Source organism: Eschrichtius robustus, chromosome 2 (assembly GCF_028021215.1).
Source record: "Eschrichtius robustus isolate mEscRob2 chromosome 2, mEscRob2.pri, whole genome shotgun sequence".
In the NCBI taxonomy this organism is placed as follows: Eukaryota; Metazoa; Chordata; class Mammalia; order Artiodactyla; family Eschrichtiidae; genus Eschrichtius; species Eschrichtius robustus.
The window spans coordinates 160,856,211-160,876,591 of record NC_090825.1 but is presented as its reverse complement, the minus strand read 5'-3'; the positions used below and the strand labels follow the sequence as shown (position 1 = coordinate 160,876,591).

Here is a 20,381-nt window from a genome sequence, read left to right as displayed (position 1 = left end):
GATTAAAAAGGTAGAATCAGCAGAAATCAATGCCTGATCATCCAAGAGGTCAAGGATTGAGCCATGCACCGAGTCAGGGAGAAAGGGGAAGGAACGGATTTGGGGAGGAAGGCAAAGAGCTGAGTTTGGAGGATATCCTGTCTGATATCCACTTAGAGATTACCAGTTTACAGTTGTCTAGAGCACAGGACAGAGGACTGGGCCCAAAGGTGATGATTTGGGAAATGTTCACTTAGTAAATATTTGAGTGCGTGCCTGTGCCAGGTTGTCAGGCCGTGGATGGGGTTGCCTGGTGAGGTGACAGCCGTGAAGAGGGACGAATGCCCTGCAGGTGTCATCACTGAAGGAGCAGGCATGAGAAGGAGCAGCCTGCAAAGAGTGGCCTTGGAAGCAGGAGCAGGTCCAGTGTGGTTGCATGGGCCTTAAGGGAGGAAGACGTTTGGAGACGGTCAGAGCTCAGTGCCTGAAAAAGGTCAAGTAGATACAGTTTGAAACGAGTTCCTTGGATTTAAGAACCAGGAGATCACCTTGGTGAGTATGACAAAGTAGAGACTGCTCTTTGAAGAAGCTCTGAAGCGAAGGAAGAGGATTAGCTGAACGGTAAGAACGTTAGCTGCTCAATAAGTGGTAGTGATGCGCCTCACAGCCCCTCCTCCCCACCCCCTGGAAGTGGTTCTTCTTACCACCGCCACCCTTTATTTTTTAGATGAGGAGCCAGAGCTTCTGTAGATGTTTAGCAATTTCTCTGTGAGCACACAGCAGTTAAGCAACTGAACCAGGATTCAAACCCAGCCTAGCTGTGCTCTTAACACTGTGCTAAATGTATGGAGAGTAGGATGGAGGTTAAAAGATGGGAGGTACTGAGCATGTGTCAGTGCTCAGGGGAGGAAGGAACTGGTAAAGAGGGAGATGAATGGGAAATAGAGAAAAAGGTGGTAATTGAATGAGCAAGAACCTTGAGGAGGCCAAATGGGGTAGAGAACCCAAGTGGAGGAGGGCTTGGCTTCGGAAGGGCATAGCATTGCTTTTATATACACAGTCCCTAATTAAGTCAGAATTTCCCCATAAACAGGAAGATCGTGGTGTTTATGCGTTAGGTAGTTGTTATGATACATTTTTCATATTCATATTCCTATGCCTGATTGCATTCATAGAATAACAGAATTCCAGAGGATTTCAGAGAGATCTAATCTAATCAATAAGTAATTATCTGCTGTTCTTTAAGTGAGCTCATGTATCATTCCAAAATAACCCTCCTTTAACCCTCTTTGGGTACCAACTGGTCCCCTCCACTTTTTAAAAACAAATTTATGAGATACAATTTACATACCATAAATTTCACCCATTTAAAGTGTACAATTCAATCATTTTTAGTATATTCAGAGTTGTGTGACCATCAGCACAATTAATTTTAGAACATTTTATCACCCCAGAAAGAAACCTGTACATCCCTTATCCTATCAATCCCCCCACTCCCTTCCTTTCCAGCCCTGGGCAGCCACTAATCTACTTTGTCTCTATATCTCCCTTTTTTTAAAATAAATTTATTTGTTTTATTTATTTATTTTTGTCTGTGTTGGGTCTTTGTTGCTGCCCATGGGCTTTGTCTAATTGCGGCAATTGGGGGCTCCTCTTTGTTGTGGTGTGCAGGCTTCTCACTGTGGTGGCTTCTCTTGTTGCGGAGCACAGGCTCTAGGCGCGCTGGCTTCAGTAGTTGCAGCACGCAGGCTCAGTAGTTGTGGCTCGCGGGCTTAGTTGCTCCACGGCATATGGGATCTTCCCGGACCAGGGCTCGAACCCGTGTTCCCTGCATTGGCAGGCGGATTCTCAACCACTGCGCCACCAGGGAAGTCCTCTATATCTCCCTTTTTAAACTAAACTTGGAAGAGAACAATCTGTATTCTCTCTACTTACTCACGTCTCAAGTCAAGGGTTTTTACTCCAGTCATTCTTCTGGAACTGTTCTGGGCAACAAAATCGGTGATCGTTTAGTGACCAGACCCAATGTACTTTTCGGATACATTTAACCCATCACTCTCCCTTGTCTTCAGTATGGGCTCTTCATCTGCCCCTTGGCTGGCTTCTCACTCTTTCTGAGTGAATGGATCTGCTCTTGGTTTTAGCTGCATGTGTTGCTGTTGACCGTCTTTCCATGGAACTCATAGTCAATATTATTCACTGCCTCATGGACATTACCTGGATGGTCCAGTCATTTCTTCGTGGCTGAAACTGAACAAACCCCCCATCCCCCCAAAAACCCTGCTTTTCCTTTGTTCTCTATCTTACCCATGTATGCAGACTAGATAGAAACTCCTTTCTCCCTCACCCTCAATATGAAATAGGTTTCCAGTATCTGCTGACTTTTCTTCCATCCTAAATTTGAAATCATTTCTTTTTTCCCATACCCATGGTCAGATCCTCAACTCTTTCATGAACTATTTCTGCAATTACCTACTTGTTTACTCTGGCTTGTAGCCTCCCTCCCTGAAATCCGTTCACCACACAGTCATTACAGAGAGCTTATAAAAAGACAAATCTGACCTCATCTGCTAAGGTCCTATTAAAATGACATGCAACACATCACCTATAAGCATTTATGCCCCACCCACCCCCCAATCTGAATCTGATCGAGCTTCTAACTGCCAGTTTATAGAAAATACAGAGGATAGAACTTGTAAAGGGCACCGTGGAGCCACAGTCAGCCAACTATGGAAGTGGAAAATTTTACAGGACAAGTGACTAAGCATCTTGGACAAATAAATGACAAAGGGAAGAAAGGGAGAGAGAACTGTTACATTTTGAAAGTCTTAAGAGCATGTCAACCAAGTGCAACGTGTTGGATACTGATTTGAATAAACCAACTGTAGCAACAATTTTTTTTTTTAACATTCAGTAATGGTGTTATGGTTATCTTTTTTTTTTGTCTCTAACTTTTCATTGGAGAATTTAATTCATTTACATTTATATAATCACTGACATTTAAAATTATTTCTGTTCTTTCAGTACTTGTTGGTTTATTGTCTCCTTTCTTTGATTCTTCCTTTTTTCTTTCCTACTTTTGGATAGATTGATAGTGTTTTCTGTGATCCCTTTTGTTCTATTGCTGGTTCTAAAGCTAAAAACCATATTTCTATTTTTTTGGTAGTTAGCCATAAATTTTAAGGTAAGTACTTAACCATAATTTTTTTCTAACATACTTTATTTTTCACAAGTCTGTGGAATGGGTATTATTAGTCCCTGCATATAAATGAAAGAAGTGAGTTTCAAAAGGTAAAGCATATTGCCCAAGATCGTATAGCTTGTTAGTGACCGAGGTGGATTTTAAATGAGGTCTATATTACTTGAAAGCCTGTATTTTTAAAAAATCTAACACCATGCTGCTTACAAGTGATTAAGGTTCAGTTAACTAGAATCATCCTTGTGTGGACCATATTTTTTTGAAACATCAGGCAGTCTAGATCTTCCATTAATTTTGCTGTGCAACCTTCAGCAACATACATTCTCTCTCCAAGTCTTAATATCCCTAGCTGTAAAGTGGCTTGATTATCCCTAATAACGTTTTTATTTTTATTATTTTTTTAAGATTTTTATTATTTATTTATTTTACTTACTTACTTCTGGCTGCGTTGCGTCTTAGTTGTGGCACACGGGATCTTTCGTTGTGGTGTGTGGGCCTCTCTCTAGTTGTGGTGTGTGGGTTTTTTTTCCTCTTCTCTAGTTGTGACGCACAGGCTCCAGGGTGCGTGGGCTCTGTAGTTGTGGCACGCGGGTTCCAGAGTGTGTGGGCTCTGTAGTTGGCAGCACGGGGGCTCTAGTTGAGGCGTGGGAGCTCAGTAGTTGCGGCGCGTGGGCTTAGTTTCCCCAAGACATGCGGGATCTTAGTTCTCTGACCAGGGATCAAACCCACGTCCCCTGCATTGGAAGGCGGATTCTTTACCACTGCACCACCAGGGAAGTCCCAACATTTTTTAGATCATATTTTTAAAGTGCTTGGAGAGTTCTTTGGTGATTGTCTTTTAAAAAGCTTTTATATTTTAGCAATACATGCTGAAGTATTTAAGGAGAAATGGTGTGATTCCTAGGTTAGCCCAGGGAGCATGGGTAGGGTGTGAATAAGACAAGATGGGCTATGTGTTGTTTCAGCTGGACAGTGGATACATGGGGGTCATTGTACTTTCTTTCTACTGTAGTGTATGTTTGAAATTTTCCATAATTTATTATGCTTAATTTTGTTTTATTTGTTTTGTTTGCAAAAGATATTGATGAGACAGGGAAATGTGAGCACTGATGGGATATAGGATAATAATAAAGAATTAAAATTTTTAAATTGTGGTAAAATACATATAACATAAAAATTTACCATCTTAACCATTTTTAAGTGTACAGTTCAGTGGCATGAGGTATGTTCACATTGTCTACAACCACACCGCCATCCATCCTCTTCAGAACTCTTTTATCTTGCAAAACTGAAAACACTATACCCATTAAACAATAAGTCCCCGTTTTCTCCTCTCTCCAACCTCTGGTAACCACCATTCCACTTTCTGTCTTTAATGAATTTGCTTCAGATATCTCATATGAGTAGAATCATATAGTATTTGTCCTTTTGTGGCTGGCTTATTTCACTTAACAGTGTCCTCAGGTTTCATCCATGTTATAGCATGTATCCAAGTTTCCTTCCTTTTTAAGGCTTCTGTGGGTATACCACATTTTGTTTATCCATTCATCCATTGATGGACCCTTGGGCTGCTTCTACCTTTTGGCTATTGTGGATAACGCTACTATGAACATGGATGTACAAATCCTTGGTTTCAGTTCTTTTGGAAATGGAATTCTTTTAGAAATTAAATTGCTGGCTAATACAGTAAGTCTTTTTTTTTTTTTTTTTTTTTTTTTTTTTGAGGAACCACCATACTGTTTTCATAGTGGCTGCACCATTTTACATTCCCACCAGTAGTGCACAAGGGTTCCAGTTTCTCTGTATCCTTGCCAACACTTGTTACTTTCTGGCTTTTTGATGGTAGCCATCCTAATGGGTTTGAGGTGGTGATGATAAAGAATTATTAATGTTGTAGGTGTGATAATGACATCATGTTGTTATACACATGCATATATGTTTAAGAGTTCTTACTTTTTAGAGATATATAGTGAAGTATTTGTGGATTAAATGATGTTATGCCTAGGATTTGTTTTTTAAATTATCCAGTTTTTGGGGGGGTGGGTGGGGAAGATAAGGAGATAGAAATGAAACAAAATGCCCAAATACTAATGGTTGTTTAAGTTGAGTGATGGGCATTTTGGGATTCATTATACTGTTCTCTCTAGTTTTGCGTATTTTTTAACATTTTCCATTAAATCACATTTGGGACAGTCATAGTCCATTCCAGCCTTTCCCTTTCAGCACTCCCTGTTGTGCCCTTTACGCTTCATCAACATTAAACAACTCATTTTTTTCTGCTTGCCTCCCTCCATCTACTGCCATTCAGTGCTCATTTGTATATCCTTGCCTTTGCCTCTCAGCCGAAGTGCCTTCCCCCTCTTCTGGATGACTTCTCTGCATCCCCTTCTCCAGAAAGTCTAGCGTGCCATCCCCACACTGTTCTGTTCTCTTTCCTCCCATAACACTCGGGCTTGCCTTCATTGATTCTCCATCAGATTCTGGGGGTGGAGCCGGAACTATGTCTTGTCCTTTTTTTTTTTAAGTGAAAATATTTTTATTTTTTAATTTTTTGGCTGCACCTTGCTGCATGTGGAATCTTAGTTCCCCAATCAGGGGTGGAACCTGTGCCCCCTGCAGTGGAAGCACGGAGTCTTATCCACTGGACAGCCAGGGAAGTCCCATGTCTTGTTTATCTTTTTATCCCCAGTGCCTAGTGCTCTGCCTAGCATATAGTGAAAACCTAGTGAATATCTGAATTCACCATTAGTTTCTGCACAGCCTGTATAGGGCATTATCTGTCACATAGTAGGATCTCGGTGATCGAGCACTGCATGAACCCCTGAGGGTATCTCCCTCTACAGGGCATTGCTCGATATTAACAGGACAGCAGTGTGGACCTTTAAAGCTGAGTGGAACTTTAGGTCATTTTACCCAGGATCTTAATTTTATAGGGCATGAAAGCAGATCCTAGAAGAATTGCATCTTAACTAAGATCACACAGCCAGTTAGCAGTAGCCTGCTTTGTTTTCATGTACACCATGCAACCTTCTGAGCCTCACGTGGCTTCCCAAATAGGTTTTTCTGTAGCAAAGAGAATGTGCGGACTGCTTGCCAAGCATGAGAACCAATCTGTTTATCAATTTTGATTCTCAGTATACAGTGTGAATTTTAACTTTCTGCTTTATAACCATTGCAGGAAGAGATTACATTGTGTTAAATACATAGTCTTGCTTTCTTAAATAGCTTTTTATAAAAAAGCTTTTTAAAAGTTTTCTTATCAAAAAAGGTGATAGTCTAAACGGGAAAAGAATTTTAAAAAGAATAGATACATGTATATGTATAACGGAATCACTTTGCTGTACACCTGAAACTAACACAACGTTGTTAATCAACTATGCTCCAATGTAAAATAAAAAATTTTTTAAAAGGTGATAGTCATTTGCTAAAATGACATAGAACTGTATACCCACATTCTACCCATATCTTCTTCCTGGTTGATATTTTGCTATAATTATGTAAAATACAACTGTTGAGGGAAACTGGGTGAAGGGTACACAGGACCCTCTGTACTCTTTGCAACTTCCTATGAATCTATAATTGTTTCAAAATTTAAAAAAAAATTTTTTTAAGGTGATAAAAATGTCTAGGCACGAAACTATAAAGTTTTCTGGAAAATACATTTCTCAGAACTTGCCACTTTCAGTATATCCTTGTAGGCAGATTTAGTGGCAAGGAGTGGTGCTTACAGATCTCCTTAGTACTCAGTGTGCTTCTAATCAGTGATGATACCAAACTATTAAGACATAATGTCTTAAGAGTGGGAATCTTTAGTAGCAAATTATAGAAGGTTCTGTAACATTTTTTTCTTTAAATATTTTACAAAGAATCTTTTGTAGCCTTGGTGTGTGAGATTTTTTTTCAGCACAGCCCATTTTTCTGGTAAGGTCTTAACAGGGCTCTTTGTGCTTGGTCTCAGGGAGGTTCTCCTTACAGTTTGAAACTCTGACTCACTCCCTGCTGCTTGTTTTTTACCAAACTCTTTTAGCTTCACAGGCGGAGGTGGGATTAATTTGGGACCGATCTCAGATCGATCAGGGAAGGGGCAGGGCTGTGGGGATCTGCTGCAGATCCTTCCCAAGACCTCTGAATGCTCAAACTTTAGGAAACCTCATGTAATCTGACTTTCATCTGCTATAAAACAGAAACAGTGATACTCATCTTCAGGGTACCTTTGAAGATTGAGTGAGATTCTGAATCAGTGGGGAATAGTAAGTGCAGGTGCTGAGTGGTCTTCGAGGCACACTAAGGAAGTAATGACTTGTCCTTGCAGCATTTGGCTCAAATTAGTGCCTTATCAAAGTTGCTACTTTGGACCTCACTGATTTTTCCTCAAATCATTGAAACCTTTAATGTTGCATGAAAATAGATCCACTTTACCTTTAGAGGATCTTTTCCAACAACAGTCGGGGTTCCTGAGGGTCCTCACTGTATATACAGGGTACTAGAAGAGCTCATGGGGAAAAGAAAGGTGAGCATGGTATTAGGTTGAAATTACCAATATTTAACTACTATTACCTTAAGAGGTAAATGATTTTATATGTTTCAACCTATACTCTTTTTTTTTGAAGTATAGTTGATTTACAATGTTGTGTTAATTTCTGCTGTACAGCAGTGATTCAGTTATACATATATATTACATTTTTTAATAAAATCCTTTTTGGACTTCCCTGGTGGTCCAGTGGTTAAGACTCCACACTTCCAATGCAGGGGGCACAGGTTCGATCCCTGGTCGGAGAAGTTCTGCATGCTGTGCGCTGTGGCAAAAAAAAAAAAAAAAAATTCTTTTCCATTATTGTTTATCATAGGATATTGAATGTAGTTCCCTGTGCTATACAGTAGGGCCTTGTTGTTTATCCATTCTATATATAATAGTTTGCATCTGCTAACCCCAAACTTCCAATCCCTCCCTCCCCGACCCCCCACCCACCTTGGCAACCACGAGTCTGTTCTCTATGTCTGTGAATCTGTTTCTGTTTTGTAGATAGGTTCATTTGTGTCATATTTCAGATTCCACATATAAGTGATATCATATGGTATTTGTCTTTCTCTTTCTGAATTACTTTACTTAGTATGATAATCTCTAGTTGCATCCATGTTGCTGCAAATGGCATTATTTCCTTCTTTTTTACGGCTGAGTAGTATTCCATTGTATAAACGTACCACATCTTCATTATCCATTCATCTGTTGATGGACATTTAGATTGTGAATAGTGCTGCTGTGAACATAGGGGTGCATGTATCTTTTTTTATTTTATTTTGTTTTATTTTTTAGAAATTTATTTTTTATTTATTTTTGGCTGCGTTGGGTCTTCGTTGCTGTGCGCAGGCTTTCTTTAGTTGCAGCAAGTGGGGGCTACTGTTTGTTGCAGTACGTGGGCTTCTCATTGTGGTGGCTTCTCTTGTTGCAGAGCATGGGCTCTAGGGCACATGGGCTTCAGTAGTTGTGGCTTGCGGGCTCTAGAGCGCCGGCTCAGTAGTTGTGGCTCACGGGCTTAGTTGCTCTGCGGCATGTGGGATCTTCCTGGACCAGGGCTCGAACCCATGTCGCCTGCGTTGGCAGGTGGATTCTTAACCACTGCACCACCAGGGAAGTCCCTGTCTTTTTGAATTATAGTATTGTCTGGATATATGCCCAGGAGTGGGATTGCTGGAACATATGACAACTCTATTTTTAGTTTTTTGAGGAACCTCTATATTGTCAACCTATACTTTTTTTTTTTTCCTTCTTCTTTTGGCCGTGCCACACAGCATGCGGATCTTAGTTCCCTGACCAGGGATTGAACCTGTGCCCCCTGCAGTGGAAGTGCAGAGTCCCAACCACTGGACCGCCAGGGAAGTCCCTGTCAACCTGTACTTTCATCTACATGTCAGTGCATAAGGAACATTGATGAGAGAGCCACCCCTGTCTTGAACAGCCACATCTGTTTGTTAACTCAGAGTGGGAGAACTCTCATTTGGGGGAGTTTTACCACAAAGCACACTGGAATTTCATTGGTGGGTGGTGGAAGTAGAGACTAGGTGAGGGACTGTCCTCACTAAGTGAGGACTAGTGGGTGGGTGGGGACAGGATACTGATTTGGTGTCCATAAGGTGTGGCAACTCCAGCTTGACTCACCGTTGATATCCTGGGGCCCCTCTCCCAGAGTAGAAGATGATGGGTGGCACAGGCTAGGGTAGGAGTCAGGACTGACTGGGTGAGCATGCAGGGCCTCCAGTTTACCATCAAGCATGAAGTATTCTTCAACAAAACCCCCTTGTGGAGGAAATGAGCACCAGATCACATTATCCCAGAACTGAATCCTCCTGAAACCCTGTGCATCGGGAGACCATTAGGTAGTTACAACAGAAACCTCTGAGCTGAGTACCCAGAAGTACCAGAGACACTGAGGGCAAGCACAAGGGCAGCCAGTCTTGTATGCTTTATAGCTCTTACTGTGTTTGTTCTTAAATAATTTATAATCAGTTCAGACCATTTTCCCATCTCTGTTTTAAATTCCTAGAGATCAGCCTCCATGGTTTACTCATCTTTGTCTTCCTCTACAGTGCCCTGCACATATCAGGCACTCCTGCAAATGCTCGAGACTCAGAAATCCGCCAGAGCCACCATATTCCACACTTCCCAAACCCACCTACATCATTCCAGTTAAATTTTGTGCACAGTTGAGAAAATGACCTGGCGTTTCCTTTGGCTAAAAGCAGTTGGTATTGCAAAATTAAGTTGTCTTTGGAACTTGTCTGTAGCTGTTTACATGTGGATATTGAAAGAGGACGTGGTAGCTTTTATAACTGTTATAGCAAAGAAGGATTCTGTTTCTAATATGGGACAATCAGCTGACTCACCAGGTGCGTTGACCTCTTAGGTGTCCATCTTCCCCCTTAGGAAAATAGAAAACTGAGCTCCCGGGTTTACAGAGAGCCCAAACCTGACACTGAGGAACAAATGATTTTCCAAAAAAAAGAAATAATAGAAAGAATAACCCCCCCGAAAATTAGCAACTCATTTTTATTTCCTTCTGACCGATTAAATGGGTATGAATTTACCTTCCCAGAAGGAAACTTTTAAAACAAAGGATCTTATAAAGGGTCCATTTTAGGATTATGGTTCCTTTCCCCCTCTCACCCCTAGGTGGCAGCAGGAAGCAGAAAAACCTACATGAAAGTAAAGCACACATGTCCTTGTGTTGTAGGGGGCTGTGTTCTTAGTTTTGTTTTGTTTTAATATTTATTTATTTATTTATTTGGCTGTGCCAGGTCTTAGTTGCAGCACGCGGGATCTTTGTTGCGGCAAGCGGGATCTTTAGTTGTGGCACACAAACTCTTGTTTGTGGCATGTGGGATCTAGTTCCCTGACCAGGGATCCAACCTGGGCCCCCTGCATTGGGAGCATGGTGTCTTAGCCATTGGACCACCGGGGAAGTCCCAGTATTTTTTTTTTTAATTGAAGTATAGTTGATTTACAATGTTGTGTTAATTACTGCTGTACAGCAAAGTGATTCAGTTATACATATATATATATACATTCTTTTTTTTATATTCTTTTCCATTATGATTTATCATAAGATAGTAAATATAGTTCTCTGCGCTATACAGTAAGACCTTGCTTATCCGTTCTGTATATAAAAACTTACATCTGCTAACCCCAACCTCCCACTCCAACCCCTCCCCGCTGGCAACCACCAGTCTGTTCTCTATGTCCGTGATTCTATTTATTTCATAGATAAGTTCATTTGTGTCGTATTTTAGATTCCACATATAAGTGATATATCATGGTATTTGTCTTTCTCTTTCTGGCTTACGTTACTTAGTATGATAATCTCTAGTTGCATCCATGTTGCTGCTAATGGCATTATTTCCTTCTTTTCTATGGCTGAGTAGTATTCCATTGTATATATGTACCACATCTTCTTTATCCATTCATCTGTCGATGGACATTTAGGTCGTTTTCAGGTCTTGGCTGTTGTGAATAGTGCTGCTGTGAACATAGCAGTGCATGTATCTTTCTGAATTATAGTTTTGTCTGGATATATACCCAGGAGTGGGATTGCTGGATCATATGGTAATTCTATTTTTAGTTTCTTGAGGAACCTCCATACTGTTTTCCACAGTGGCTGCACTAACTGACATCCCCACCAACAGTATGGGAGGGTTCCCTTTTCTCCACACCCTCTCCAACATTTATTTTATTTTATTTTTTAAAGGGTTTTTTTAAAATATAAATTTATTTATTTTATTTTTGGCTGCGTTGGGTCTAAGTTGCTGCGCACGGGCTTTCTCTAGTTGCAGCGAGTGGGGGCTGCTGTTCATTGCGGTGCGTGAGTCTCTCATTGCGGTGGCCTCTCTTTGTTTCGGAGCATGGGCTCTAGGCACAGGGACTTAAGTAGTTGTGGCGTGTGGGCTCAGTACTTGTGGCTCGCGGGCTCTGGAGTGCAGGCTCAGTAGTTGTGCACAGGCTTAGTTGCTCCACAGCATGGGGGATCTTCCCGGACCAGAGCTCGAACCCGTGTCCCCTGCATTGGCAGGTGGATTCCCAGCCATTGCACCACCAGGGAAGCCCTCCAGCATTCATTGTTTGTAGATTTTTTGATGATGGCCATTCTGACCGGTGTAAGGTGATAGATACCTCATTGTAGTTTTGATTTGCATTTGTCTGATAATTAGCCATGTTGAGCATCTTTTCATATGCCTATTGGCCATCTGTATGTCTTCTTTGGAGAAACGTCTATTTAGGTCTTCTGCCCATTTTTTGATTGGGTTGTTTGATTTTTTGTTGTTGAGTTGTATGAGCTGTCTGTATATTTTGGAAATTAAGCCCTTGTCAGTCTCATCGTTTGCAAATATTTTCTCGCATTCCATAGGTTGTCTTTTCATTTTGTCGATGGTTTCCTTTGCTGTGCAAGAGCTTGTAAGTTTCATTAGGTCCTATTTGGTTTTTTTGTTTGGTTTGGTTTATATTTCTATTACCTTGGGAGACTGACCTAAGAAAACATTGGTACAATTCATGTCAGAGAATGTGTTGCCTATGATCTCTTCTAGGATTTTTATGGTGTCATGTCTTACATTTAAGTCTTTAAGCCATTTTGAGTTTATTTTTGTGTATGGTGAGAGGGTGTGTTCTAACTTCATTGATTCACATGCAGCTGTCCAACTTTCCCAACACCAGTTGCTGAAGAGTCTGTCTTTTTCCCATTGTATATTCTTACCTCCTTTGTTGAAGATTAATTGATTGTAGGTGTGTAGGTTTATTTCTGGACCCTCTGTTCCATTGATCCATATGTCTGTTTTTGTGCCAATACCACACTGTTTTGATTACTATAGCTAGCTTTGTAGTATTGTCTGAAGTCTGGAAGGGTTATGCCTCCAGCTTTGTTCTTTTTCCTCAGGGTTGCTTTCACAATTCTGGGTCTTTTATGGTTCCATATGAATTTTAAGATTATTTGTTCTAGGGACTTCGCTGGTGGTCCAGTGGTAAAGCATCTGCCTTACAATGCAGGGGACACGGGTTTGATCCCTGGTCAGGGAACTGAGATGCCACATGCTGCGGGGCAACTAAGCCCATGTGCCACAACTACTGAGCTCACACGCCTCAACTAGAGAGCCTGCATGCTGCAAACTACAGAGCCCACACGCCCTGGAACCCACGTGCCACAACTAGAGAAGAGAAAACCCACATGCCACAACTAGATAGAAGCTCACTTGCTGCAACGAAGAGTCCATGTGCTGCCATGAAGATCCCACGTGCCGCAACCAAGACCCAACACAAGCCAAAAATAAATTAAATAAATAAATAAATAAATAAATCTTTTAAAACATGTTTTAAAAAAAGATTATTCTAGTTCTGTGGAAAATGTCATGGGTAATTTGATAGGGATTGCATTAAATCTGTCGATTGCTTTGGGTAGTATGGCCATTTTAACGTATTAATAAGTATTCCAATCCAAGAGCATGGGATATCTTTCCATTTCTTTGAATCATCTTCAGTTTCCTTTATTAATGTTTGATAGTTCTCAGTGTCTAAGTCTTTCACCTCCTTGGTCAGGTTTATTCCTAAGTATTTTATTTTGGGGGGGTGCGATTTTAAAAGGTATTCTTTTTTTTTTTTTTTTTACATTCCTTTGCTGATATTTCATTGTTGGTGTATAGAAATGCAACTGATTTCTGTATGTTAATCTTGTATCCTGCTACCTTGCTGAATTCGTTTATCAGTTCTAGTAGTTTTTGTGTGGAGTATTTAGGGTTTTCTGTGTATGGTATCATATCATCTGCATATAATGACAATTTTATCTTTTCTCTTGCAATTTGAATACCTTTTATTTCTTTTCTTGTCTGATTTCTGTGGCTAGGACTTCCAGTACTGTGTTGAATAGAAGAGGTGAGAGTGAGCATCCTTGTCTTGTTCCAGAATTTAGCAGGAAGGCTTTCAGGTTTTCACCACAGAATATTATATTGGCTGTGGGTTTGTCATAAATTTATTATCTTGAGATATGTTCCCTCTATACGTAGGGGCTGTGTTCTTGAGTCCTAGGATCATGTTTTGCTTATACCTCTGCCCTACAGTTCCATTTATTGAGCATTCCTAACCTTTTCTGAGCTAACTTAAGTACCCAGATATGCATTTAAAGAAATACTTAGCCAGGATTTATAGAACACTGTGCAGTCAGCTTTAACAGTTAAGAAATAGGGGCTTCCCTGGTGGCGCAGTGGTTAAGAATCTGCCCGCCAATGCAGGGGACACGGGTTCAAGCCCTGGTCTGGGAAGATCCCACATGCCGCGGAGCGACTAAGCCCGTGAGCCACAACTACTGAGCTTACGTGTCTGGAGCCTGTGCTCCGCAACGGGAGAGGCCGCGACGGTGAGAGGCCCACGCACCGCGATGAAGAGCGGCCCCCGCTCGCTGCAACTGGAGAAAGCCCTTGCACAGAAACGAAGACCCAACACAGCCAAAAATAAAAAAATATATATAAATTTAAAAAAAAAAGAAATAAGAAAATCTTGAAGGAGAGGGAATGGAACATTAAAATTGGAACTCAGAGACTGATAAATTGCCCTCCTTGTTTTCTTGCTCATTGCACATTTGTGTCTACAGGTAGTTTGCTGCTGAGAGCTGGTGCCCTTGGCCCCCTCCTTCCCTCCACCCCCCACCCAGGGGGTCAGGTACTTCTGTGCTCAGCCTCCTGGGGTGGATGTGGTGGGTCACTGTGGCCCTTCTCTGCAGCAGAAGAAAGCAGCACAGAGTGTCCTGTGCTACTCTCTGACTCCTCTGAAATCTGCTTGAAGATAATAATGAAAGCTGTTAATTGGAATGTTGTAAATAGCACAGTATAAATGCTTAGGGCCAGTGGTTGGGGAGGAGGTTGGAATTGAGAGTGGGGGATAAAGGACAAAAATGTAACAGAAGTAAACATAGGAAAGGAGCAGACATGTATAGAGGCTGAGTGCAGGTGCCTCTTTAGTGGAAGAGTTGTGTCCTGGTAGCTGAAAACGAGGCTGGGAAATAATGGAAAGATACCACCTCTTCTCTTCCCTGTCATATTCTCTCCATGAAACTCCTGCCCTTGAACTCTCAGGGTGCTTATTGCTCTATGGCTTGCATATGGTGTTTGTCTTATTCTGTAGCCATGTCCATGTATGTCCCATGTCCTAGAAGATTGGAAGCCCATGAAGAGCAGGGACCACCTCATTTGTCTTGATATCCCCACAGCACTTGTCCCTGACACACGGTAGACTCTTAATAAGGTTAGTTGAACAAATCCAATTGAGGAGAACATGGGGAAGTAAGTAACTGCCAGACAGACCTGACTGTGTTCAAATTAATGGTCTTGTTAAGAAGTGGTAGGGTTTGGGAGTGCTGGTGACTGGGTGCAGGGGTTAGAAGATGCTCACGGTTGGTGGGGAGCAGAGTGGGACAAAATCCAAAAGGCAGAGGCCTGTAAGGCATATGAGGAAGCAGCCTAGCCTGGAGAGAAGGGGTGGAGCTGGGCAAGGGCACCTAGAAAGATGAGGAAGGGCATGAAAATGCCTGTGCACCAAGATGGAGGCCTGGAGCTTGTGATCAGCCCCCAACAAGGCCTGAAAAAGAGCCTGTACTAGCCAAGTCGCCTTTAGCTAAAAGCAACAGAAATCCAGGTTAAACCAGCTTAAACACAAGGAGGAATTTATTGGTTCCCATAAGTGAAAAGTCCAGGGGGATGGCTGGTCTCGTGTATAACCTAGATCCGGGATGCAAATGATGTCCTCAAGAATATATATGTATCCTTTGGCTCTTTCTCATTAGCTCCATTCTCAGTCACACCCTCAGATTAGATGACTGTGGGCTGCATCAGGCTTGTGTCCTACAAAAAGAGCTACAAGAGTCCAGGGACTGACGCATTGACTGCAGCCGGATTACTTTCCCACAGCTGAGCTAGTCTTCACTCAGGCAAGGCCACAGGAGAGGAAGAGGCAGAGACAACCCTGGAGGGGGAATGGGGGGGTGTTCCCAGAAGTGAGGGTTGTAAACTGGGCAAGCTAAATCGGCAGGAGAGCACTGCAGGGATACAGGCCCCTGGTTTAAGTCACCATTAGAAGCAGACGGGCCTCATACGTGGTATATATATAAGTCACTCTTTTTCTTGTTTTTCAGCATCTCCATGATACAGTGAAGAGGAATCTCGATAGTGCCACATCCCCTCAGAATGGTGATCAACAGAATGGCTATGGAGACTTCTTTCCTGGGCATAAGAAGACCCGCCGGGAGGCCCCTCTGGGAGTTGCCGTCTCTTCCAATGGCCTGCCTCCAGCCTCCCCCCTTGGTCAGCCTGACAAGCCTGGCACAGAGGCCCTACAGGCCAGCGGGAAGCACTCACTGGGGCTGGACTCCATCAACAAGAAGTGTCTGGCAGACTCGAGCCTCCACTTGAATGGAGGCAGCAACCCCAGTGAGTCATTTCCCCTGAGCCTGAATAAAGAACTGAAGCAGGAGCCCGTGGATGACCTGCCTTGCATGATCGCAGGGGCCGGAGGCTCCATATCTCAAAGCAACCTCATGCCTGACCTCAACCTTAATGAGCAGGAGTGGAAGGAGCTCATCGAGGAGCTGAACAGGTCAGTGCCTGATGAAGACATGAAGGATCTATTTAATGAGGACTTTGAAGAGAAGAAGGATCCAGAGTCTTCCGGTTCTGCCACACAGACCCCCTTGGCACAGGACATTAATATTAAAACAGAATTCTCTCCAGCAGCCTTTGAACAAGAACAGTTAGGCTCTCCTCAAGTGAGGGCTGGGTCTGCAGGACAGACCTTTATGGGGCCTTCATCTGGCCCTGTGAGCACAGATTCACCCAGCCTAGGGGGCTCTCAGCCCCTGTTCCACACCTCTGGTCAGCCTGGGGTGGACAATCCCAGTCCCAACCTGATGTCGGCATCAGCCCAGGCCCAGAATGCACAAAGAGCCCTCTCCAGTGTGGTGTTGCCTAGCCAGGGCCCAGGCGGGAGCTCAGAGCTGTCCTCTGCCCACCAACTCCAGCAGATCGCTGCCAAGCAGAAGCGTGAGCAGATGCTCCAGAACCCACAGCAGGCTGCCCCAGCACCAGCTCCAGGCCAGATATCCACGTGGCAGCAGACAGGCCCCTCCCGCAGTCCCTTAAATGTCCCTTATTCCATGGAAAAACCTGCCAGCCCTCCCGGTTACAAGCAAGACTTCACTAGCTCCAAACTGCTCATGATGCCCAGTGTGAACAAGAGCTCCCCTCGGCCCGGAGGCCCCTACCTCCAGCCCAGCCATGTGAACCTGCTGAGTCACCAGCCACCAAGTAACTTGAATCAGAATCCCGTGGCTAACCAAGGATCAGTGCTGGACTACGGCAACACCAAACCCCTTTCTCACTACAAAGCAGACTGTGGGCAAGGCGGCCCCGGGGCTGGCCAGAGCAAGCCGACCCTGATGGCTTATCTTCCCCAGCAGCTGTCTCATCTGAACAACGAGCAGAACTCCTTATTTCTAATGAAACCAAAGCCAGGAAATTTGCCCTTCCGATCACTGGTTCCACCTAGCCAGGTGAGCACAGGGCTTTACTCTGTTACTCTGCATCCACACTCCATCCTAGTGTGGTTACCAGAACCCAGGTAGTTGCGGAACAAAGGGAGGGAGGGAGCTGGTACTTTCGTCCTTTGACTCCCTTGGGAGTGAAAATTGACCAAGCAAATGAGGATTGATTCTTAATAAACAAAAATAGGGTAAAATTCCCTAGTGTAACTTGGTTTTAACTGTATACCCGTTTGAGGAATCCCCTGCACTTGGTCTGGTGTCTCTTTCATGCCATACAACTTAAGTCATTTGTGGCAAGATCACATTTAATGTCCTTAGAGGCTCTGCTTTTTTTTTTTTTATAGCGCTTTTCAGACATGTGTGTTCAAAATACCATAAGTTTTAGTAAGCTTATAACATTTAGGTGAGTGCTGCTTCCTAACAGGTTATTTAGTCAAGACATTCAAGCCTGGCAGAATCACATGGCTTTGTAGGGTGGAGAATGGTCAAGTACCATTCTATGATGATCATTATTTGCACTTCTACTCACATTCGAATATGTTCTAAAATGTCTTCCCACTGGAAGCCTTCTCATGGCTAGGGCTTGTGTAGTAAACAAACACAGAGTGTTCCCGGACTTCCTCAAAGTTAGCACTTGCTTTTCTTACTCCACAGTGTGTCCTGGATTGTCTTCTATATCTATAGAAGACATATATATATATATAGATCCATTGATACTTTTTAACAATTGTGTGACAATAGTTGTGTCACATGCAGTTGGGTGTATTGCATTACCTCCTTTCTTTCACTGCTGTAAGCCTGCAGTCTATTTGTAGCACACTCTAAAATTTTAAAAATTAAAAAACTCAATGCTAGTAATACTATGAGGAAATTGACATGTTCAGATAGTAGTGAGGGTGTGTAAATGGGCACAATGCTTTTGGAAAGTAATTTGACATTTCGGATCTTTCATAAGCCATAAAAATGTTCGTAAGCATTGACACATTATATACCCCTGCAAGAAATAATCCAAAAAAAAGAAGAAAGTTACATACAAGATATTCATTGCATGATTATTTCTAATAGCCAAAAACCGGAGGCAGTCTAAGCATCTGTCAGCAGAAGAATGCGTGTGTAAACGTTTATACTTCTAATTATTTCAGCCACTAAACTGCTACACAGCCACTGAGAGCATCCTAAAGAAAGAGCTGCACAGTGATGTCTGCCATTTCAGTAGTACTTTGCACCTCACAAGACACTCTTGTAGTCCATAAGCTTCTGGTGATTGGGGTGAGGAGATTACTTCAGAATCTGTCTGCTCAAAGATTAGAATCTTGTAAAAAGATTAAATATACAAATGAGGGACTTCCCTGGTAGTCCAGTGGTTAAGACTCCACACTCCCAATGCAGGGGGCCCAGGTTCAATCCCTGGTCAGGAAACTAGATCCCACATGCCGCAACTAAGACCCGGTGCAGCCAAATGTATACATACATACATACATACATACATACATACAAATAAATAAGGACCGGGGAGAAGCTCAAAAAGTTGAATTTGTTTAAATGATAACTGCTTTTTGCCTTTTTCCTGTATGAGTTAAAATTTCTCCTTTTCTTTTAAAGGTAAGTAATGATGTTGGGGTAATATTGTGGTAACCTTTGACATGACTCTCACTTTAGGTCCAGGTATTAATAGAGAATATCCATTAAAGTTCTCATTGGTACTCAGTATTTTTTGAGCATGAGTATCTGACAAAAGTCAAGCAGTCTCTTCCCAGGAAAATGCTGTACACAGGTGGACAAACCATGTAATTTCAGGAGGTTCAGGGACAGCCCTGCCACCGGGGGCCCAAGGTTTGCACACTCAGAATGTAGCATCTCCATCGACCAGAGCCCCTCAGAAGTTCCTCCTCTGGGGACCTGTCCACACCCATGCATTCCAGTAAGGGAGCATTTATAAGCTACAGTAGCCACTGGAACTGTGTATACAAATATACGAGCTTAAATGTAAAATCGCACTGGTGCCACCGGTGGGTGAATCATAGGAAACCAACCTAACATGCAGCTAGTGACTGTTCATTGCCATGCCTGGATACTCAGGTGTTAGTGCTGTTGGTCTGCAGCCCCACCCTAGGGGGTGGTTTCACTGGAGTCACCTGCAGGGAAGAAGAGGCTTCGAGAGAGAGCCTTGAGCCAGCCTTTCACTGGATGCAGCTCATCTTCTCTGATCAGGGCTTACAGTCTTCAGTGTGTCCCACCTGACTTGAGACCCCCTTTCTGTGTTGACAGGACCAGAACCCTCCCAGCGTCCCTGGTCCAACCCAGGCTGCCAGTGTGGGGACTCAGCCACCCGCCGTGTCCGTGGCCAGCACTCACAGTAGCACCTCCTTTCTCAGTGACCAGCAGCAGGCAGCTGTAATGAAGCAGCATCAGTTGCTTTTGGACCAACAGAAACAGAGGGAGCAGCAACAAAAGCATTTGCAACAACAGCAGTTTTTGCAAAGGCAACAGCACCTTCTGGCAGAACAGGTAAAGAGAAAGGTGGAAGAAAACCCCACCATCCCTTCCCATGTTTGGCTGCCTCCCAAGCCACTGCAGTGGCTACAAGCTCCAGTGTGTATGTATGTGGACTTGTGATTGTATGCCCGGTATTAGAGGACTCCTGGAGACAGGAGTGTGGTGTTTCTCAGACAGTGGTAGCCTGTGTCAGAGCAGCTTTATGTCACTCAGTGGGGATCAATGAAGGCCGAATCTGTGGCTAAAACTGTACGTGTTAGGAACATTTTTCCATGTCCCTTGTCAGCAGCTACCAAAGCACTGAGCTCACTGGTCCACCAGTTTGCTATGGGATCCACCTTTTTTGTAAAGGTAGAGATTGCTGTAAGGGAGAACATAAAGCAGGGAAATGAAGACATCCCTGAGGTGCTGGGGTTCAAGAATCAGGACTGACAAGCCCCCTCCCAGTCCTGCAGTTCACCCACTTGGTCACCAAATGTAGTGTTCAGGTACCAAGGTTACAGGAGTTCTCAGGATTTTAAATTACATCCTTAAGACATAAGAGAACTAGCTACCCAGAGGATAAAGTTGATTGAGGATGACTTTAAAACCCACATTACTGCCTCATTTCTGCCATTTTTTAAATAACAGCTTTACTGGGA

The 20,381-nt window shown here is 43.0% G+C and overlaps 1 protein-coding gene across 1 annotated transcript in view; it reads left to right on the top strand.

Annotated features, from left to right (window-relative positions):
* The window catches only part of MAML1 (mastermind like transcriptional coactivator 1), a 44,471-nt gene that overhangs the window by 17,706 nt on the left and 6,384 nt on the right, over positions 1–20,381 (top strand). The window contains exons 2-3 of the mRNA XM_068536516.1: positions 15,841–17,253; positions 19,513–19,752. Coding sequence (XP_068392617.1) covers positions 15,841–17,253; positions 19,513–19,752 — 1,653 coding nt within the window. The remainder of the gene's footprint in view (positions 1–15,840; positions 17,254–19,512; positions 19,753–20,381) is intronic.